Raw genomic sequence first — 23469 nt, forward strand, 5'->3', positions numbered from 1 at the left:
TGGATGGGTGGGTGGATGGAAGGGTGGGTGGGTGGATGGATGGATGGATGGATGGATGGATGGATGGATGGGTGGATGGGTGGGTGGATGGATGAATGGGTGGATGGATGGGTGAATGGGTGGATGGATGGGTGGGTGGATGGATGGATGGGTGGATGGATGAAGAATGGTGAATGGTGAGTGTATTAATGACTTGATGGATAGATGGGAAATGGATGGGCAAAAGAGTAGATGAGTGCTCGTATAGATGGATGGATGAATTGGTTGAGATAGGCAAAAATTGGGTGGATGGATGGACAGGAGAACAAGAGGGAGGCTGGGAAGTTGAAGAGATGACTAGATTCTGTTTCCTCATCTCCAGTGTTCTATAATGTTATATCCAATTCTCAGACCCGTTTGTAAAAATCCAGCTGGTACATGGACTCAAGCTTGTGAAGACCAAGAAGACGTCATTCTTAAGAGGCACAATTGACCCTTTTTACAACGAATCCTTCAGCTTCAAAGTTCCCCAGGAAGAACTGGAAAATGCCAGCCTAGTATTCACAGGTAAGGTGACATCCGAGACCCCAAGGAAGCCCTGGTGAGGAATGTTCAGCTTGTTACATAAAAGCTGAAGGCATCTAGAGAGAGTTGTGCCTAAGAATTTGGTGTCTGCCCTTCAACTACCTAGATTTGAACCCACTCCCTATCCATAAACTTGGACAACACCTATAGACCCTAAACACAATTGTTTTGTATTTGTCAGGAATCTAACTCAAGCTAGATTCCTTGAAACTACCATATAAGTTACTTAGCTCCCCCGGGGCCTCCGTTTTTTCATCTATAAAATATGAATAATATTAGCTCTTGTGTTATAGGTTTACTATATCAAGTAAATGATTTATGACCCTTGAATAATATCTGATACATATTATGTCAGATTTGTTGATGATGGTGTTGGTACTGATGATGGGGATGATGATAGTGATGGTGGTGGTACCGATGATGTGGATGGTGGTAGTGATGATGATTCAAATGGATGGGTTTAATATAAATAGAGAAGGTTGAGTGTTGGCTCACACCTTTAATCCCAGCACTCTGGAAGCAGAGGCAGGTTGGTCTCTGAGTTCGAGACCAGCCTAGTCTATAGAGGGAGTTCCAGGACATCCAGAGCTTCACAGAGAAACTCTGTGTCAAAAAAAAAAAAATCTTTTAAAAGATATCTTTATTTATTATATATACACACACCAGAAGAGGGCATCAGATCCCATTCTAAATGGTTGTGAGCCACCATGTGGTTGCTGGGGATTGAACTCAGGACCTCTGGAAGAGCAAACAGAGCTCTTAATCTCTGAGCCATCAATCCAGCTTTCAAAAAAAAAAAGATTTAAGTAAGTGTGTGTGTGTAGGAAGTGAGGTCGCCTAACTCAAAAAGGACAGGTGTAAAAGTCATGGAGAATATAATATTTAAGTGCAGGTGTTGTGTGCTACTCTCTAGTAAAATTTAATTTGCTTTTCTGGGATATGATTGTGTTTAATTTTAGGGGTTATTAGTTATCTGTTACTGCATAACAAATCACCCTAAATTTTAGGAGCATAAATAAATCATCAAACCTTATGTCATAGCTCTTGTCACTTGAGAGCCTGGGCAAGGAGCTGGGTTGAGCTCAAGCTAGAGTACTTGACTAGCATACATGAGGCTCAAGTTCAATGCCCAGTACCATACAGAGCAGGTGTGATGGTGCTCACCTGTAATCCCAGCACTCCAGAGGATCAAAAGTTCAAGGTCAGCCTCAGCTACTTAGCCAACTTGTAGACAGCCTGGGCTACATGAGGCCTTTTCTTTTCTTTTCTTTTTTAAATTTATTTATTTATTTATTAAAGATTTCTGTCTCATCCCCACCGCCGCCTCCCCTTTCCCTCCCCCTCCCCCAATCAAGTCCCCCTCCCTCGTCAGCCCAAAGAGCAATCAGGGTTCCCTGCCCTGTGGGAATTCCAAGGACCACCCTCCTCCATCCAGGTCTAGTAAGGTGAGCATCCAAACTGCCTGGGCTCCCACAAAGCCAATACGTGCAGTAGGATCAAAAACCCATTGCCATTGTTCTTGAGGTCTCAGTAGTCCTCATTGTCTGCTATGTTCAGCAAGACCGGTTTTAACCCAGGCTTTTTCAGACCGAGGCCAGCTGGCCTTGGTGAGTTCCCGATAGAACATCCCAATTGTCTCAGTGTGTGGGTGCCCCCCTCGCGGTCCTGAGTTCCTTGCTTGTGCTCTCTCTCCTTCTGCTCCTGATTTGGACCTTGAGATTTCAGTCCAGTGCTCCAATGTGGGTCTCTGTCTCTGTCTCCTTTCATCGTGAGGCCTTTTCTTAAAAACAAAACAAAAACCCAACTCAGGCAGAGCTCCGATGTGCTCTGTGGTTCTGGCTGGGCTGACGTTACCCTCCAGGAGTCCTGCTCTGGAGCAACTAGAAACTCTGTATGAAATGCTGAGGAGATGGCTCAGTGGATAAGAGTCCTCTCTGTAGTAGCACAGGGTTCAAATCACAGCACGTGTATCAAAACCATGCATGGCTGCAGGAGCCTGTAACCTTAGTACTGGGGGCTCCTTGACAGTGCTCATCAGATTCTCAAGGAGGTGAATGAAATTCACCTCCTCCTCTGGGTTTCACATACACATGCACCAGTATGCACACACACGCGAGCGCACACACACATACACACACTCACACACACACTGATGACATTTTCAAAGAATAAATGGAAAAGAATATTTTTGAAGTTATTCATGAATTCAACGAGTATGTATTAAACATGTTCTCCTTGCCCAGACACTGTTTCCAAGTGTTAAGGACAGAGCAGAAACCCAGTTGATCTCATCTGGGTCCTCAGGGTCGCTTGGGCCTCTTTATAGCCATCACTCTACTGCTTGCTGTACTGAAATTATCCGTGAAGGTGTCAGGTTCCTCGGGAAACAAATCAAGTGTGAAGAAGCTTGCACTTAATTGCAGAGGGTTTCAACCCCCCTGGAATCTCACACAGTCTGTGAGAAAAAGGTGTTCAAAGTGCAAGTGTGTGCACACACAGCCCCACCTCTCAGATGACTGTGCAAGCGTGTGATCACATGCAACCTCACCTTTCAGATAACTGTTTTCATTGGGCAGCATTGTCAGCTCTATCAGAAATGCCCTCCCCATCAAATTGCATTTATGTATTCATGTGTGTGTATGTGTGAACACTTGTATATCATGGTGTCTGTGAAGGGGAGCTTGAGGGAGTCCATTCTTTCCTTCCAACATGTAAGCCCCGAGATCAAATTGAAGTTGTCAGACTTGGCCCTTGACCCACTGAACTCTCTTGCCTGTCCGAGACCTGTGCTCTTGACACACAAGAAAATATGCTTAACTATACAAGCGCCAAGGCTCGTGCTCCTCAGGGCCAGTGCCGCGGCAAATACTCACTCTGGAGGAAGTTAGCACAGCTCCCCCACACCATGATGCCAGGGCTACTTACAGCGTTATTGGGAAGCTTGAGAATGTAGCCCGTGGCCAAGCCTCATCCCCAGAGACTGGAGCAGAGTGCTGGGGCTGGGTATCGGCAACGGGTCCTCACCTCCGCACAGTTTTGCTGCTAGGGTTTCAGCCAGCCATCATCAAATGACGTGCAAAAACACTCAGTGGAAAATCCCACAGACCATGCCCACAGGACCCAGAGGGCAGTCTACAGACGTTAGTATTCTAGTTTATTAGTGGCTGGTGTTCATCTCTTATGCTGCTGTGTTTCTAAGTTAAACTCTGTCACGGGTATGAATAGGAAAGAACATACAGAGGTGGTACTGTGAGCTGTTTGGGGCATCCACTGGGCCTCTCAGCCTGTCTCCCTACCGACAAAGGGGTCTACTGTATATATAAAGATATTATAAAGTACTCCCAGATATTTCTAATGCTTAGCTAGGCTAGGGTGCAGTCACAGCTGAGAGTAGGAACTACAGCTGGCTGGCCTTTTACCTAAAGGACTCCGGCTGGAACAGTAGCAGAAAGGCAGGCAGATGAGTGGATTTGGATCTAGGCAAAGCCAGACAGGTCGCATCCCATCTTCTCCCCCTACCCCACCCCTACCCATGCAGCTCCTCGGGTTCCTGACTTGCTTTCTCTGCTGACTTGGAAAGAGTGTTCTTGCCTCCAAGCCAGAGATCTGAATTCCAGCCCAGCCCCGTGTTTCCAAACACTTCTCAGGGGAAGTCAGGTTGATCTGCAATTTAAGCATTTGCTGATACTCCCAGGAGGAAACCTGTTATTAGCCTCGGGGCTGGGAGCTCTGAACAGTTTCTTTTCCTCGCAGGAGGACGTGTCTGCCCTGCAGTCAGGTGATTTTATTTTTCAGCTGAGGTTTAAAAAGAAAAAAAGAAAAGGGAAGTTTGCTTTCCCAACCTCGAAATGTGTGGTTCAGGACCTTTCTAGAAAATCCACTAAGGTCCTGCGGGAGGAGGGGCTGTGAGTTGGCCATCGTAGTGATTGGGAGGGAGGAGGAGGAGGAACAGTATAGAGAGGAAGAAGAGGAAGGAATTGATGGAAGAAGGAAAAATTAGGAGAGGCGGGGAAGAGAGGAAGAGAATCAGAAAGAAAAGGAAGGGAGGAAGGAGAGGGGAGGAAGGAAGGGACTCCATTTAATATTCACAAACTTAGAAATAGAACTCTATTGCCATCCACCAATTCTACATCTCTGTGTAGAAAAGGGGTAGGGAATCTATGGGAACTGAAAGCAGAGGCCCGGATGTGTGTGTTCCTGTGTTCCCAGCACTGCAAACAGCTAGAAGGGGAACCACCTGGTGTCCAGTGATGGACAGAGGGCAAGTCCAGACCAAGAAATGCCCAGTAGACCTAAAAAGGAAACTCATCAGATGCCGGCTACAGCATGAAATCGTGTGCTGTAGAATGAGCCAGTCAGAAAAGGACAAGCAGAATGGAGAGCAGTCAAAATCTGTGAGAATGGGGTCCCTGGGTTTGACAGCAGGGTACACAGGGAGCTGCTTTTAATGGTGGGGAATTTCACTTTGGGAAGACAACAACAGCAACAACAATAATAATAATTCTATACTCTGGGCATGGTATCACACGCCTGTAAGGCGTCATATAGAACCCCTGCTCTGGCTCTCAGAGTACCTGCTGCAGAACCTGCCCAGGACACAGACGTCCAGGCATCCCATTAATAATAACTTGTGATGGACAGCTCTGAAGAAAGCCAAGGAATGTCTGGTACCTCCCTCTCTCTCTGCCTCCCTCCCTTCCCCCTCTTTCTTCCTCTCCCTCCCTTCCCTGATCTCCCGCTCCTCTCCTGCCAACCCTCTGAGTTTCCCACGCATGGTACAATGCAGGTTCCAGCCAGGAGTGTTGGCAATGACTGTGATGCTGGTGCATAGGAGATGGAAATAGGAAGATTGTGGGTTCAAAACCCGCTGGAACTACATAGTCTCTAGCCTCCAAACTTGTGAGTCAAATAAATCTCTGTTCTTAATAAATTCCCCAGCAAAAGAAAGCAAACTAAAGTGTAGACTCTCTGTCTGGCCCTGGCTGGCTTCAAGTCACCTCCTGCCTCCCTTCGCCCTGCCTCCAGAGTGCTGCGGTTACAAGCAGGCGCCGTAGCCGTGAGCCTGACAAGGACTGTTTAAAAACCCGATGTCCAGAGCTCAACTCACGATTACCAACCCTGCCGTGGCATCTACCTCTCAGAGCTCTGAGGCGGCTCTCTTGCACAAACTATGTCAGGAGACTTTGCCCGGAGTCTATTGTGATCCCTCCCTACCCACTGTCTGTTTGGAAGTCTCCCAGGCCCCACTTGAGAGCGAGTTCCAAGGCACCTGGTCTGTGTTTCCTAATTGCCTGTCTCTCTGCAGCTGGAGTGCAGAAGTGGTTAGTTAACTGAATCTGCTGCAGCAGTGAGATGGGTGGGGAGGCAACGGGTACAGATCAAAGGACGGAGGGTGGTGCTTCCAACATCTACCCAGGAAAAACCTAGGGCTCTGATGGGCGCCAGATGGCATGCGTAAAATGTGTTCGGTTTGAACAGCCATGTGTGGTGCTGCATGGCTATAATCCCAGCACTGGAAGGTAGAGATGGGGGGGGGGGGGGGGGGGGGTACGTGGGTCTCAATGACCAGCAAGTCTAGCCAGTTACTGAACCCCAGGTTCAGTGAAAGAAGCTGTCTCGAAAAATAGGGTAGATGACCAGATGGAGGATGGTGACACAAGCCTTTAGTCCTAACACTGGGGAGACAGAGGCAGGCAGATCTCTGTGAATTCAAGGCCAGTGAGGACTATTAAGTGAGACCCTGTCTCTAAATAAATACGGTGAAGTGTGATAGAAAAAAACACCTGACATTGATCTCTAACCTCCACACACGACTCAACAAGCACACACACACATACACCTAAGAATGCACATGTACACACATTCACACACACCTATGAATAGTATACATGCACACATACACCCCTGTGAATGCGTGCACATGCACACACACACATGCGCGTGCGCACGCACACACACACACACACACACACACACACACACACACACACCAGGCTTAGGCAGCAAGCTTGTGGAAAAGTTGAACACATCCACTGAAGGAGAGAGAAGGAAGCTAGTCTGAGATTGTTCCAAGATGGAGAGATATCATGCGTTTATTCTGGGGCACACTTCTGGCCCTATCCCAACCCGTCTGCCATGCTTCTCCCCAGCTCCCAGCTCCCCTCATGCAGCTGGGTTTCCTGAGCACAAAGCCCAGCCAAGCCATAGAAAGAAGACTCCAGGCTATGCAGACTACGGAGTGGAAGGACGTGATTTGATCCTGATTTCACCTTTGCCACCTAGTTTGCAACACCAAGCGAATGATATTCTCTTTTACTCTTCAGTTTCTCCTCTGAGTTTCTAACTCAACACTTTATAGCATAAGCCTTGAGCACGCCTCGCGCATGGCTGATACTTAAGACTTACCAGATGTGATAGTTTTGGTGATGCCGAAGCTAGTCATGCTAGTTGACGCTGCTGTGCTGGTCATGGCGGTGATGATAGTGCTGGTCCTGGTGCTGTTGTTTCTGTTGCTGTTGCTACTGGTGTTGATGCTGATGTTGTTCTTGGTGATAGTGATGATGGTGCTTATGTGAGACAGTCCTATCACAGAAGGACCAGACCCTGGAGCTACAAAGTCTTGGGATGAGTTTGACCCCATCATTAGTCAGCTGTGACCTTAAGCAAGTCATTCTACCTCTCTGAGCCCAACGTCTTCACATGTAAAACGTAGCACGTTATTCCTGCTATAGAATTAAAGGTGTAGGTCAGTGGTGGCATAACCTGTAATCCAAGAATTCTGGAGGCAGACGCAGGCGGATCTCTGTGAGTTCGAGGCCAGACTGGTCTACAGAGAGAGTTCCAGGACATCCAGGGCTACATAGAGAAATCCTGTCTCGGGGGGGGGGGGGAAGATGGGAAAATAAGAATTAAAGGCAAAGCAGCATGTGGACCTGGCCAGCTCAGACAGCCACTGAAAAAAGTCCCGTCTGTAATCATCTCAGTGTGAGGGGCTGAGTGTTGGCTCTTTGGATGTGCACAGCTCAGCCCGGTTGGTGTAGTTGTTACTCTAGCCCTTTCTCATCTAATCCCCATTACCCCAAAGTTAGCAACTGGCATCATGTCCAGAAACGAACATATCCTACGCCACCAGATGCAGAACGAGCCCAGTGCGGCCTCCCACAGCATCCTGCGTTGGCAGGGTGTGAGCCGGGTCAGAGCTGGCATCTCCACCAGGCTCCAGTCCCAGATCTGCTCATGAGCAGCAAGCGGCTGAGTGAACAGCTTAATGCCCTCAGTCCAGCCAGAGGATCAGGAAAGTCGCCCTGGCAACCAGACACCAGGGAAGCTCGCAAAGCGGAGAGCTGGATAAGGGTCCCCATCAACCTGCGTGTGGACCCCACGCTCAGTGGGAGTGGCTATGACCCTCAGATGGTATAGCCGAGGCTTTGAGAGCTGAGCTGCACAGGCTGGATTGTCCCCAGCTCCTTCACTGATCCCTGGGGGACATACCCAGGGCAGACTAAATACCATAGCACAGGCACTGAAAATTGAGCTGAGGCTGGAATAATGTCACACCAAAGGCCAGGTGGAACTTGTGATCTGAAGCTAATTAGTTTAGTTGTTTAAACACCAACATATTAATAGGGATTAAACAAGACTCAGGGTCTTATAGTATTCAAATATATGTCTTAACAATTCAAAATGGCTTCATTCATAAAGAACCAAGACAACTTGACAGATTCCTAGGGAAACATACAATTGGTGGTGCAGCCATAACCCCGTCCAGATGTTGGGATTCCCCCACCCAGGGCTTCACAGCAGCTATGACGGCCATGCGCCAAAACAGTGGTTCTCAACCTGTGGGTCACGACCCCTTTGGGGTCGCATATCAGATTTTTACATCATAATTCATAACAGTAGCAAAATTATAGCAGTGAAGTAGCAATGAAAGTGACTTTATGGTTGGGGTCACCACCACATGAGAGACTGTATTGGAGGATCGCAGCATTAGGAAGGTTGAGAACCACTGCTCTAAAAAGGAAGGGCGAACCCTCTTGAGAAGATAAGAATGAACATGTCAGCCACCAACAAAGAAAAGGAACCGAAACAAGATGCTCACCTTGTGAACCCCCCATGGCAGACAGGAAGTTAGCGAGCTGGAGGCAGGTTAAGAGAAAGTTCTACCCAGATATGTCTGAGAACCGCCACACCCCCTCCACCAATGGTAAACCACAACCAGAGTAAACCCTTCCTCCTTCAAGTAGCTTCTTTCAGGAAATTCATCTCAGCAATGAGCAAAATACCTAATGCCCTGTGGGGGAGGTGTGAGCCCTGGGGAGCCCAGAGTAGATCATCAAGCAAGCCTGTTGTGAGACAGGAAGGCCCTCAGAGGCCAGGCCTTTACCCAAATCTGCCTCAAACACTACACAAAGCCACCTCGAGTTCAGCATCCAGGGCCATCCTTGGGATTGGCCCGTGCTAGAAATCAAGGAGCCACAAAAATCCCTCTACACACCTCCTGTGCCTGCATCCACCTAGAGCTTCTGTGAGCAGGAAAGGCACAGCATGTGGGGTACAGGCCAGTGGGGTACAGGCCAGTGGGGCACAGGCCAGTGGGGCACAGGCCAGTGTCCCTGTCTGGCTTTTCCAGGAAGCCTTTTGCTGTATGAAACAACCCTAGGCTTTGAGAATCAGGAAGCTCAAGCCCCACAGCTTAGTCACTGTGCCACTGAGAGCAAAACCTTCTTGTCTCTTCAGCTCCTATTTTTTACCTATCAAGATACAAGTAAAGTCCATCTCCAGGGTGAGTGAGACAGCTCAGTGGGCAAAGGCTTTCCCTGCCAAGCCTATTGACCCAAGGGTGATTCTCGGGATCTACGTACGAAAAGAAAAGAGTCAACTCCCAAAAGTTATTCTCCTACTGCCATACCCCTTCCCTCAAATAAACAAATAAGCGACCGTAGTAATAGTGAGGGTTGTATAGCTCTTACCAGACACTGCCCCAAGGGAAACCCTTGAGTAATCGATGCCGAGAAAGAACCATCTATGCAAAAAAGGCAAGAAAGGAACATTCTCGATAGAGAAGAAAATGGCAAGTGTAAAGTCCATGGGGCAGAAGTGAGCTTGCTTTGTTTTTAAAAGAGGGAGAAGGGCTAGAGTACCAGATCAGAATTAATGAAGGGAGTGGACTATGCAACAAGTCAGGGCTATGGTAAGGAGCGAGAATATGACAATTTATCCAACTCCTACTGTGTACCTATGGCCGCAAGCCCTGGGAACAGATGTGGCTCTGGAAGCACTGGGTAAGACAGTGTGCCTGCAAGGACTTTGCACAGAGCAGATGCTCCGTGGGTGTCACTTTCTCGCTTTTCCAGTTTGTAGGTCGACATGAAAACTTCTTCTCTGGGTCTCTGCTTCCTCAGCCCCCAGCATCAGAACAAGGCATGGATGCTTCTGCGGGAGTCAGTCTTGGAGAGGCATAGGCAAAGGCGCCATTCACCTGGAACACACTCAGGAGTGAAGGACAGGCAGGGCTGGGGAGATGGCCCAGTGGGTAACCTGAGGACCTGAGTTCTGATCCTTAGAAACACAGAAAGTGGGGTACAGCAGCACACACCAGTAACCTTAACACTAGACAGATGGACACAGGGTCCCTGAGGCTTGCTGGACAGACAGGGCAGCCAGTCATTGAGCTCCAGGTTCAGTAAATAACCCTGCCTCAAAAAGTGAGGGGCAGAGTACTGAGGAGGACACCTCACATCAACTGCTCACTTCCGCGTGTGTGTGCACACTCACGTGTGCATACACCAACAAACAGATGAATGAGAAGCACAGGAACAGGCCGTCCTTCCAGCTTCATCAACAGGCGTCCCACACTGGCCACAGGAGGGACTCAGAGACTTTGTGGCATGTCCTTTAGAACCCTTAGAACCTAGTGGGCCCCCATGCTTGTGCCTTGTCCACTGAGCTGGCAGCCAAAATGCCTATCTTGTGTCTGCCGTGGGGTGCACCTCATCCTGCTTAATGCGTTGGAGGCTTCAGGAATCTGTAGGTGATTCATGGGGGAAATCCCCTCCAATCTCTGTTTAAGTCCACTCTTGACCTTTTGGCGGCCTCTGAGTAGGAGAGGCAGGACACCTATCTTGTGCCTGGACAACCCCGGGGCGCAAATGAGACCCCTGTCCTTTGCTACAAGAAGTATCATAGCTCGACCGAGTGGCTCAGGTTTGAAATTCTAGCTGGACAAGAAAGTAAAACAGAAGTTAGGAAACTCTTTAACTGAGAGGGGCAGAGACTGGACGGTCCCACAGTTGTAATAACCAACCTTTATAAAGTGCTCAGTGTCCGCCTAGCACTGCCCCAGACACTCTGTAACACTGTCTCAGTGATCTTCACGGTGACCAGATGAAGTACATGCCACTTGTGCAAAATGCGTGGAACCAAAAGTGTTACAGATTTCAAAAAAAATTCTGATTGTTTGCATATTCATAATGAGCTATTTTGGGGATGGGACCCAAGTCTAAACGTGAAGTTCTTCTATACCTTATGCACATAATCTAAAGAGCATCTGCAAACCAAGATTTCATGGTGTGACATCTCCACTTGTAACATCATGTCTGGACTGAAGCACTGTGAGAGACTGGATGTTCAAATGAGGGGTGCACACTCTGTTGTTATCACCCCATTTTGCAGGGCTGGGGAGATGCCCAGGAAGTTCAGATGACTTGCTGAAAGGCAAGGTTGTGTATGGCTAAGGGGGGGCCTGGCTGATGCAATAGGTCAGCCTCCAGGCAAGACTCTACACTTTGCAGCAACAGAAGTTAGCTATTTTCCAGCACCGGTCCTGAGGCTCTTTCCACGAGGGGCTTCCATGCTGTGGTGTGACCCAGGCTCCTCCCAGGTTCTGCTATGATCTCAAATTTTTCTGGCTGTCATTTCCAACCCCTTGATGCAATAGGGACAAGAGATAGAGACAGAACGCCAAAGAGGCACAGGCATTGATTATTATTACATGGGGAGATTTTATGCCAGGACTGGAAGGAATGCAGATCACTGCAGGGGACGCTGGGAAATGTAGTCCAGCTGTGCAGGCCAGGGAGATTGGCCATCAGGTTTCGAGGATCACACAGCCTTCTCTGTAGTCAGCAAATAGCAGAGCTATCCTGAGCCTCGCATAGTTTGTCCTGTTTCCTCTCTGGCCGTCCAAGTTCAGGGCCACAGTCGACTTTGGGGAGGGGGCATCACTCAATGCCCAGTAGTAACCTGGGATGCCCTGAGCAGCTGTCCAGTTAGACACGCAGTTCGCAGCTGATTTGACTTAACCCTCCAGCAGATGTCTTGCGATGTCTGGGACCATTCTTGGCTGTCACAGCCCAGGAGATGCTACAGGCATCTAGTAAAGGCCCGAGATGCTGCTAAGCACCCCGTGGTGTAGGGCAGTGTGGGTGAGGGAAGGTTGCAGCATCAGCGGCAGTCCTAAAGAGACAGGACCTCCTGAGCTAGAACAGGAGTGTGGCCTCTGACAACAGTCCAGGAAGGTAGATTGTCAGAGGGAGGGCAGAGCTCAGGGCCTTCTGCCTACCCTGCCTGGGGCTTGGTTACTCTCCCTGAGGAGTTTCTTCTTACCTGTCAAGTGTGGAAAACTCTTAGGGAAGCAGAGGAGCCATGCTGCCTGCTCCTCTTTGTGGATTTCGGCAGATTTTTCCAGGCTTCCTGTCTCCACCTACAAAAATGTGTGCAAACAGAAATGTCTTCCTCTGCAAACAAATGCTATAGCCCAGCTGCCGTGGCCCAGGCGGGTGGACTAAAGGGCCCAGAAAGGAGGGCGGGAAACCTCTGCAGGAATGAGCAGAGCTTTTACCGGGCCACTCTCTAGTCCTTCAACACCTGTGGTTCATGGGTACACACCACCTGTATATGGGGGCCCAAAGGGGCCACATTGCTATAAAGAAACAACCCGAGACACCAGGGCTGGAGAGATAGACCAGTGAGCAGAGTGCTTGCCGTGCTGACTGCTTGCTGTACAAATATAAGGAGCTGATTTGAACCCCCAGGAACCCCAGTGCTGGGGAGGTGAAGTGAAGACAGATGGATCTCTGGGGCTCACTTGGCAAGCTGAGACCAATGAGAGACCGTGTCTCAAAATAAAAGGTGACTTAGGAATAACACCGGAGGTTGACCTCTGACCTTTACACACATGCACACCTGCACCCACACACTCATCCACATGCATGCACACACACACACACACAAGTTACACATACTTTGCAGATGTATGTATATATGAGCACATATATACATACTTATTTGTGTAATTTATAACTTATATATATGTGGTACTATACATTTCTGTGAATTTTATAATACACTAGTTATATGTACTAGTAATTTTTACATTTGTTTACTCTGTGTGTGCACATGTGTGCATCGTTTGTGTGTGTGTGTGCGTGTGTGTGTAAAAGCCCATGTGGAGCGATCAGAGAACATCTTGCAGGAATTGGTTCTCTCCTTCCACAGTATGAATCTTGAGGATCAAACTCAGTTTGTCAGCTCAGTGGCAAGTGCCTTTACCCGCTGAGCCTGGGCCTCAAAGGAATTTTAACAGAGTGCGACCTTCACTGTATCTCAAAATCACATCTCAGAGTCTCTACCACCTGAAAAGGAAAGTGCCCTGGTAGAGACTGTCATCCTTTGAAGTGAGAGGCCTGTAACAGCGTGGGTCTAGCTTAGGAAGACTGAGTTGCCACTCCAAAGACAAGGAGCCGATTTCTTTGGGTATTTTTATGGGGATTCTAATCCCCAACTTACTGGTGCAAAGGTTCTTAGGCCAGCAGTGGCTGTGGAACCTGGCTGTCCCTGAATCACCTGTAAAGGAGTTTAAACATACAGATGCTTAGCTAGGTACAGATACATGCTGTAATCCTAGCATTTAGAGGTGAAAGCAAGACTCTGGCTGAATCCAGGACAGCCTGAGCTACCTACTGAGACACACACACCCCTATCTCAAAACCCAAGAAAGCATACAAATGCTGGGAATCTGTATTTGTCACATCCCTGGGACAGACTACCAGATGGAGTGTGAATTCTAATTAGTATTAATAATAAAATCCCCAAGTCAGATATGGGGTAGATGCTAAAAGATCAGAGGAAGCAGAGCCATCAGCCACTAGTTCTTACTTCTGTGGAATCCTCAAACAGAATGGGTATCCTGTCTCTACAAGTCCCAGACTGAATGCTGTCTCTGTGAAGCCTCAGACTAGATCCTGAGCTCCTGTCTCCTCCCGCCTTATATCCCTCTCTCGGCCCAGCTGTATCACCTCCCATCTCTACTGCTGGGATTAGAGGTGTGAGCCACCACTGCTTGGCTCTGTTTCTCTTTTAGACTGATTCTATCTCTTGTAGCCCAGGGTGGCCTTGAACTCACAGAGATCTGTCTGTTGGTCTTTCCCAGCGCCTGGCCTCTATGGCTGACTGGTGTGACTAGCTCCACACTCCGATCTTCAGGCCAGCTTTATTTGTTAGATCATAAACAAGATCTCACCATAACTGGAGATTCATCCCATCCCATCCCTGGCAAAGAACACCTGAGGCAGAGTGTTTTAAAGAAGAAAAGATTTGCATTGGGCTGACAGCCTCAGTGATGTCAGTCAGCGTGGGCAGTTGGCCTGGTGGCTTTTAGGCCTGTGGTGAGGCAGTACATTGTGCAGGACTGGTGGATTTGAACCGGGGTGGGGAGGGAGAAGGAGAAGAGAGGCAAGAGGGTCTTTTGATGATAATGATTGTGATGATATGATGATTGTGATGGTGGTGGTGGTGATGGCGGCGGTGATGATGGCAGTGGTGCTGATGGTAGGGCTGGTGGTTGTGTGTGTGTGTGTGCATGTGCACGCACACACACATGAATAAAACTATGCCAGGACAAACTCTGAGAGGCAGTCCTGTTTTGGTTAGAAGGAAAATGGCTCCCAAGGGGAATGGCACTATTAGGAGGTATAGCCTTGTTGGAGTGGGTGTGGTCCTGTGTGTCTCTGTGTAAGTAGGCTTTGTGGTCCCCTATGCTCAAGCCATGCCCAGTGAGTCAGTTTACTTCCTGTTGCTTTTGGCTCAAGATGAAGAATTCTCCAGCACCATGTGTGCCTGCATGCCTCCGTTCTCCCAGCTAGCATGCTCCCTGCCATGATGATAATGGACCGAACATCTAAAACTAAACCACACCAAATAAATGCTTTCCTTTGTAAGAGTTGCCATAGTTATAGTGTCTCTTCACAGCAATAGCAGACAATCCTTTCCCTCTACTGTGGGTTCAGGGATCTACCAAGGGCTCAGACTGGTGCAGCAGCAAGCACTTTGCCAGCCGAGCCATCTTGCTGGCTTCTCCAATGCAGTCCTCCTGCCTGCCTTCTGCATATCAATGATCCCAGCAAGAGAATTTTGTATTCAAGGCCAGCTAGAATTGCTCCTGTATCAAGATCTTTTATTCCCCCACTTAAAGGAGAGGTTACACCCCAATGACCTACTTCTTTCTATGAGGCCCTGCCTCTTGAAGAATCTACCACCTCCCAATAACACCTCAGGGAACCAGCTGTTTAGCTTTTGAACACTATTTTTCAAATGCTGTGGTTTGGAGCCCACACTTTGAGAGCAAACTACAGCCCATAGTCTAAATGTGGCCCACTTCTTGCTTTACAAATAAAGTTTTATTGAAACCTAGCCATGTCTATGGCTTCTTTCTCCTTCACCAACATGGTTGAGTCGTTTCAGCAGAGGCCTTAGGTGGCCCTCAAAGCCTAAAATCTTCACAATCTGATTGTTCATGGAAACAGTGTGTGCACTCTGACCTGAAGTAACACCTCCACATTCTTTCAGGTACCTGCTCACTCCTCCAAGGGGGGAATGACTTACTTGATTGGGAACAGGGTGAATTTCCGTGAACACATTCCTGGTTGTCTTGTGGGAGGGAGTGGTGTTAAAGAGACCTTCCCATCCTAGGCAGTGTTCTCCATAACCCCTCAGTGAGCCTCTGGTGGGGACTGTTGTGTTCACAGAGGTTTCCTCCAATGAGAGCAGAGAACAGGTTCAGCTGCCGCATCAGACACGACTGCAAAGCTGTGGCCAGTACCTGAGAGAGCAGCTGCAGGGAGGAAAGGGTTTGGGCTCACAGTGTCGGTGGGTTCCAGTCCCAGCTTTGTGGCTGAGGAGCTTCTTCCTGGCAGACAGGAAGCAGAGTGACGAGGGAGTCCAGGAAGAGGTCAGGGTGAGATGTAACTCCAAGGACAATCCCCCCCACCCCCACAGTAGCCTACTTCCTCCAACTAGACCCCTACTCCTTTTGCTACCTCTCCATAAAGCCACCATATTAAGACTCCATCAAGATATTAATCTATTGATGACATCAGAGCCCTTATGATCATCTCTGGAAACACCCTCGCACACACTGAAGGTGTGCTTACTACTAAGCTCTTAGACGCCATGAAGAGCAGACCATGACGGGTCCCTTTATACAGACCATGGAAGGGACCTCGTTCCACCTCTAGCTTTATTCTTCACAGAGCCTGATTCTTGAGAATCACTTGGGGTGCATTTGAAAAACACCTGCAAGAGTCTCCCCAGGTCTACACGCCAACAGAATCTCTCTGAAGCCATGTCGGCTGAGCAAGGAAGATAAAATTAATGTGTCCCTGGAACATCAGGAGGTGTCTTGTAGACAGTTGGTAGCAAACATTCTCACCAAAGCCTTGCCAGCCTCTCTGGAACGACCATGCAGAGACAATCTTCAGCCCAATGTAGAAAATTTGGAGGTTGGTGTGAAAAAAAGAACATCACTTTATAGTCACACCTTCGGAGGCTTCCAACAGAATGATGTGATTCACACCCAGATCTGAGAGCAGTGTTTTACCTTGTGCATCAGCTCAGCAGACACAGGCTCCACATATTCCGCCCAGAGGCATAGAGTAGTCCCCCAACCTCAGAGGGCCTTGAAGAGATTTTAATCTTGGTTCCCATTTCTTAAGGAAGGACAAGAGATCTAATTGATGAACCATTTGGGATGATTAGTTTTAATTATCTGCTTGGTGAAGCCTATAATCACCTGGGTAGAGTGTCCCAGTGAAGTATTGCCTGTGGGCAGGGGGAGGGACAGTATTTTGATTTCAGTAATTGATGTGGGAAGACCCCAGACACACACACACACACACGTGCGCGTGCACATACACACACACACAGACACACACACTGTGGGTGGCACCATTCCCTAAGAACTATATGAGTAGAGAAAGTAAACTGACCCCTGGCATGTATGCACTCTTTTCTCTTAAGTTGTGATAGGTATATCAGGACACACACATCATAAATCAAGGAGATTCCGTGTGTGTGTGTGTGTGTGTGTGTAGTGTCTATGTGTGTGTGTTGGCCAGAGCTGCACACAGGTGTCCCTACCATACTTTTTGAGACAGGGTCTCTTACATAACTTGGAGCTTGTGGACTGGATAGAATGGTTGGCAACGAGCCCCAGAGGTCCGCTTGTCTCCAGCTCCCCAGCCCTGGGATTGCAGCTGTGCCCTCCTCTGCCTGGCTCTGGGGATTGAACTCAGGTCCCCTGGCTTGTGCGGCAAGCATTGTGCTGCCTGAGTCATCCCCCACCCAAGTCCTATCCTGCATTACATCATACTTTCCATCTTGTCCCCTCCCTGTGGGGGAGCCAAGAGGGGGGCAGCTGCGACCTTTAACTTTGTGATAAGGAAAGGAAAGTGGTGTTGAGCTTTCATTTCTGTTCCTGGGGTATGGGTGACCCTGGACAGCGAACTTCTCATACCTTTGAGCTGTGGATTTCCCATTTGCAAAGTGGGGGTGGGCGGGGTATAAACAGTACCTTCCCAGCAGGGCTGCAATGTGGATTAAGTGCTTTCTGTGTGCCTGGATGGCAGATCGGTGACTAAAGTGTGGTTACTCAGACTGTCCTGATGGCTGCAGGAATGAAACAGGCGAAGGCAAACAGATATGTCTGAGCAGCTGCTCTGAGTCATGAACGGAGCCAGGAAAGCTTATGAAGCGCCGAGTCAGGTTGAGATCTCTGGGGGAAGTGCTCTACTGCTGCACTGAGGCCTCAGCCCAGGGAAAGGTCTTGGGAACAGAGAAGTAGCTTCTGAAGGGGCACATGAAACCTGCTCACCCATTTCTAAGTGTGGAAACTGAGACCCAGAAAGGGGCTGGATAGAACTTACATGAGGAAAAGCATTCATAAGTGTGCTCATCCATATGTGTGCTTGTGTGTTTGGAGGCCAGAGGTCAACCCTTCAAGACAAAGTCTTCCACCAAGGTCTGGTTCGCAAATTAGGCCTGGCTGGTTGGCCAGTGAGCCTCAGAGACCCACCGATGTCCATCTCCCCAGAGCCTCAGAGACTCACTGGTCTCCATCTCCCCAGCTCTGGGGTTACAAGCACATGTCATAGGCAGCTCTTCACAGGGGTTCTTTCCGCTTAAACAGTCTCTTCAATGACTGAGCCTCACTCATCTCCAGCCTCCTGAGGTGACTTGCTGTAGAGACAGCCCTGGAGTAGCATACTGATTTCAGGAGTGAGGAATGCTTGCTGCTGAGGGGATTCTGTAGAAAGTAAAGAGAATGGGAACCCTTGTCGGAGTGTGCAGAACTGACCTGTGCAAGGGTGGAGGAATCAGAAGCACAGATCCTGTGGGTCTCTAAGGTTAACTCGTGAGCATCCTGAAATGCAGGTGCCCTCAACCCCACACCTGTGGTGAACCAGAAAGGTTGTGCTGTCCAGTATGGGTCTTGTGAACTTCCCCACCCCCAACCCGTTCTCCTTGGCTAAGCAGAGGACCACCCCAGTCCGTTCTTGGCAAAGCTGAGGACCACCTCCCCACTTCAGCCCGTTCTCCTTGATGAAGCAGAAGACCACATCCCCCCTTTTTTTCTGTGTAGTGTTTATCACACCCACATTTAAAGGCGCCCAGCTTCCCTTCTAGAACCATCTGTCTCAACAAAGGGAATTAGCAATCAAAAGAGTTTAGCTCCAGCAGGGAAGAACAAACTCATTTCATAGCAAGTATCAACATGGGATGCTGCCATCTGCCACACTGGGTCAAGGCAGCTAGATTTCGGCCAAGCTCAAAGGAATTTCTACTTACTTCTCTGGACTTCTGTTTTCCCAGATGTGAAATGGGTGAATGGATTAAATGGATTCTCTCTCTCTCTCTCTCTCTCTCTCTCTCTCTCTCTCTCTCTCTCTCTCCCTCTCTCTCTTTCTCCCCCCAGTACATGTCTGTCTTTTATTCTCTATGTTCTCTCTTTCCTCTCCCTCTTTCTTCTTCTCTGTCCATCTTTCTCTTCGTCTCATCCCTCCCTCTCTCTCTGCCTCTCTATTTCTGTCCCTCTACTCCACTCTGTGTGTGGATATGTCTGTCTGTGTTTGTGCCTCTGTCTGTCTCTCTCTCTGTCTGTGTGTGTATGTCATTTTGTGTGTCCATCTGCTTCTCTGTCTCTCTTTCTTTCCATGTCTCTGTCTCTGTCTCTTTCTCTCTGTCTCTCTGTCTCTGCCTCTCTCTCTCGCTCTGTGTGTGTGTGTGTGTGTGTGTGTGTGTGTGTGTGTTACTCTGAAGGGAGCTAGATTTCAATGTACAGTTTACCAACAGGGACTGAGTGTGGTGTCAGGATGCCTGAGATCATGTGGTTCAGAGGCTCGCTCTGAGCAGCAAGGAATGGGTTCCTAAAGGATTTGGTATAAGGAAAATTTCCCCATACTGAACACTCTTCCCTTTGGACTTTTAACTGTGTCTTTTCCTATGTCCTTTGACTCACAAAGGAGCATTGAGCTTTCTTGTGGACCAAGAGTCATGACTATAGAAAAGAATGATCGCAGAACAATCTCCTTCACCTCTCTTCAAAGGAGAAAAAGTTGATAGTCTTTTCCCCAGAAGCCCTCGTTCTAGCCTACCTGCTTGTATCCTTGTATCTGTCTGATAGTAAAAATCCACTACACTAATTTGTCATGTTTCAGATGGGGAACATGGGTGCTCCATCTCGTTGGCTCACTTCCTGTTACTACCACAACATGCGTAAGACTGGGTACATTCTAAAGAAAAGACACACAATTTTGAGAGGCTGAAAGTCCAAGATTGGGTTGGCCCAATTTTTTGTCTCTTACTGAAGATCTCACAGCAGATGGCATCAAGGGGGAATCACATGACAAGATAGGAAGACTTTAGGACTCAGGCTAATGTTCCATAATGACCTGCCTGCTCTTGCTCTACCTTGTAAAGGTTCCACCATCTTAACACTGCCACACTGTGGCCCACACCTGAACTTTGTTAGGGCAACCCACATCCAATCCATAGTTCCTGGAGAGGGCCTGAGGGTTCCTCCTCACGGTACACTTGGAGTTTGTGATATTTGTCTTGACTATCTATGGTCTGGGTCACACAGGCTGCTGGGAAATTGATTCTGAATGACAAGGGGACAGTAGAAAAGTAAGTGTGTGTGTGTGTGTGTGCGCGCGCGCGCGCACACGCGCGCGCGCACTATAGTAATGGATTAGCATCTGCTTTCACTTGTGTACCCCGTAACAGCCAGTACAGAATGCCTGCAGGGAGAAGGACTGCGAGGATCTAGTTAGAGGTTGCTTTCCTTTATGCCACTTCTGTGGGTGTGGTCACTCACTAGCTGAAGACTTGGTTTTCTAAGCCAAGGATGGAGAAGCAGAGATATCCGGCCTGCTGTCTCAGACACCATGCTGGATTCTTTTGTGTTTCTTATCTGAGACACTGTCTATATTGACTTCAAACTTTGGATCCTCTTTCCCCAGACTCACAGGCTGGGCTACAGGATGCCCCAGTAGGCTACATTCCTTTTCTGAATTTTATGTCTAATCTTTTTTGTTTTGGAAACAGGGTCTCACTATGTAGCCTTGGCTGTACTGGAACTTACTATGTAGACCAGGCTGGCCTGGAACTCACAGAGACACACTAGCCTCTGGGATTAAAAGCACACACCACCATATCTGGTCTCTAATCTTAATTCTCTGTGTTCTCTAGTGACATAGAACTTAGTGTTGTGGTGATATCAACTCTTGACTTCTCCCCACACAGCTTTTCCACTCCATGCCATTAGGTTTATTCAACCTCAACTTATGTGTGCGTCTGGTGCATTTTCTCATAGACAGTCAGGAGCATGTTTGCATCTGCAATGGTGCATTTTCACATAGACTGTCAGGAGCATGTTTGCGTCTGCAATGGTGCATTTTCCCATAGACTGTCAGGAGCGTGTACTTCTCTAAGCACTCTGCAGATACCAATGCCTGTCAGTTAATTCGGTTGGCCATAGAGGCGGCCTCCCCATCCAATCCACCAGGACTGAATCACCATGAGAACCCCCACTTCCCCAGGACGATTCACCAGCCAAGTTACTTTGCAAATTGGGCTGGGAAGCGTAGGCTCTACAGCTTCCGTTTCTTTTCCTTCCCTTCTGGCGATTTAGATGTGAATTCTCTAATAACGGCTGTTTTCTGCTTTCTTCCAACATAATATGTGCTTCTTACATGAAGTTCAAACTCTACAGACTTATGTAACACAAAAAGTAAGGTTTTCCAGAGAAAGACTCTCTTGACGGCTTCGTGAACTGTGTATCTGAGAGATCCCGCCCCAACCCCACCGCCTTTTGAATGTGTCTGTCTCATGTCCAGCAATCATGAAGATTCAAGGCATTCTATTACATCAGAGGTTAATTAGTGTTGTCTGCTCTTTGTGCTGACATCCACAAAGCATGATCTAAGTTGATGACATCGGTGCACATGAGCTGCCATGGGATGGTGAGGTGATCGGACTCCAGTATTCACCCTCACACATGCCCCCGAATCCCAATGTTGAGGCCTTAGCTTCCAGGGTAATTGTGTTAGGATGTGGAACTGTGGGAAGGTGGAAGTCATAAGGACAGAGCACTCACGGTTGGGCTTGATGAAGGGGGCCTCAGAGAGCTGGCTTGTCCCTCCCACTGTGTGAATACACAGCAAGATGCTGAAGAGGACGCTCCCCAGAGACAAAATTTGCTGTGCCTTGTTCTGGTGCTTCCCAGACTTTGGAACTATGAGAAATAAATCCCTGTCGTTTACAAGCCCCCCCCCCGGGTGATGGCGTTTTGCCACAGCAACCCAAACAAACTAAGATAAATGAGGCAGCACAAGTGCATCATTATGTAAGCAAATGGGGTTGGCCATGTTTCAATAAAACTTTATTTACAAAAGCGGGTAAAGAGCTGCATTTGTCTTGGAAGCTTTCTGTTGTCAACTTCTGCTGTATAAAGCATCTTTGTGTGTATTTATCTGTGACTGCTCCTGGAGGTGGTGCTGTGGGACTCATTCTTCGAGCAGATGTGCTGGGTCACAGTTGCTTTTTATTTTGAACCAACTCCAAAAGTTGAACCAATCTTCATTACATTACATTACATTGCATTACATTACAGTACTTAAATTTTTTCCTTTCTTCTTCTTCTTCTTCTTCTTCTTCTTCTTCTTCTTCTTCTTCTTCTTCTTCTTCTTCTTCTTCTTCTTCTTCTCTCTCTCTCTCTCTTCCCTCTGTGTCTCTGTCTTTATGTCTCTCTGTGTCTGTGTCTCTATTCTCTCTCTGTATGTGTATGTGTGTGTGTGCACACACATATTCAATTGAGTATGGGTATACATATGCACGTGAAGACCAGAGGTCAAGGTTGGGTGTCTTCCTCAATATCTCTCTATTTTATTTTCTGAGATAGGATCTCTCTCTGTACCTGGAGCTCACCAATTAGGATAGGCCAGGACCAGTGAGCACACAGGATCTGTTTATGAGGATGCTGTGGATCTAAACTCTGTTCCTCAACTACATGGGTAAACACTTTACCAAATGAGTTCTTCCCGGCCCAAGGTTTTCTTCCTTAAAACCTCTTTCTCGAGGATATAAAACCTATGCTCATTTGAGGGATACTGCTGTATGTGGCCATTTCTTCACTGAAGTTCTTGAGATGGGAGCTCAGTCTATAGTCTACTCTGGCTTGACACAGGATTTTTCTCCTGCTTCAACCTCTCACATGTTAGGATTGTAGGCATGAGCCACAGGACCATTATTCTTGAGCTTTGCAGAGGCAGAGAAGGTCAGAACATTAGCCTGGAATGGTCTCCTGATAAGATTTTGTTTTAAACTGAAGTTCATATGGAGGGGAACCCTGGCAACCTGTTTTTGTCAGTTAAGATAAAACTGTATGTTCCTTACTAAATATGGTTCATAAAAGTTTTGATTATTACCTACTCAAAAATTGTTTGCAGTGTATCACCTTAGCAATGTCCTTACTAAGCCAAGAGTCCATCACTACTGCTGCCCTTCTGTCATAGGGGTTTTCATGTAATGAGGTCCATCTAAGCACACAAAACTTGTTATCAATTGTACAAAAAATATACATGCTCCAATTTCCCCACAGAGCTGACAGCACCAGACACCCTTGAGCAAGCATTGGGTTTCTCCTGCCCGGTTTTAGTAGGTGTTTTGGTTTTCAGATGCTGAATGGTGTTCTCTATCTTTTCACTTTTCTTCCCCCAACCCCCATTTCAATCATTTGGAATTCTCTATGTGAACCCCACAAGGGAGAATGGAGGTTGACTACTAGCATTCAAGCTCAGTTTGGAGCTGTAGATTTGAGCTGTTTTGCTTGATAATCAGCACCCCTCCTGGGATCTAGCCTGCCTTTGCTTGGCTCATGCTGGGTGAATCTGTGATATTTCCCATTCTGTAGCCTTTCATTTATAACACAGGCACAGCCTGCTTCCCCATTAGTGCGATGGCACGCTTGAACTACCCACACACAGATAAAGAATGAGGCTGAACTTGGCTATGAAGACAAATCAGCCCAACCATCTCATTAGGTTTGAAAGACACTAATTAAGCTTGCAT

The 23469-nt window shown here is 47.9% G+C and overlaps 1 protein-coding gene across 2 annotated transcripts in view; it reads left to right on the forward strand.

Annotated features, from left to right (window-relative positions):
- The window catches only part of Syt17 (synaptotagmin 17), a 67835-nt gene that overhangs the window by 41383 nt on the left and 2983 nt on the right, over positions 1-23469 (forward strand). For both annotated transcript variants that reach the window (XM_050143371.1, XM_050143370.1), the window contains one exon: positions 391-546. In XM_050143371.1, coding sequence (XP_049999328.1) covers positions 391-546 — 156 coding nt within the window. The remainder of the gene's footprint in view (positions 1-390; positions 547-23469) is intronic.

Source organism: Alexandromys fortis, unplaced genomic scaffold, assembly GCF_014885135.2.
Source record: "Alexandromys fortis isolate MF-2015 unplaced genomic scaffold, M_Fortis_MF-2015_v1.1 scaffold_45, whole genome shotgun sequence".
Classification (NCBI taxonomy): Eukaryota; Metazoa; Chordata; class Mammalia; order Rodentia; family Cricetidae; genus Alexandromys; species Alexandromys fortis.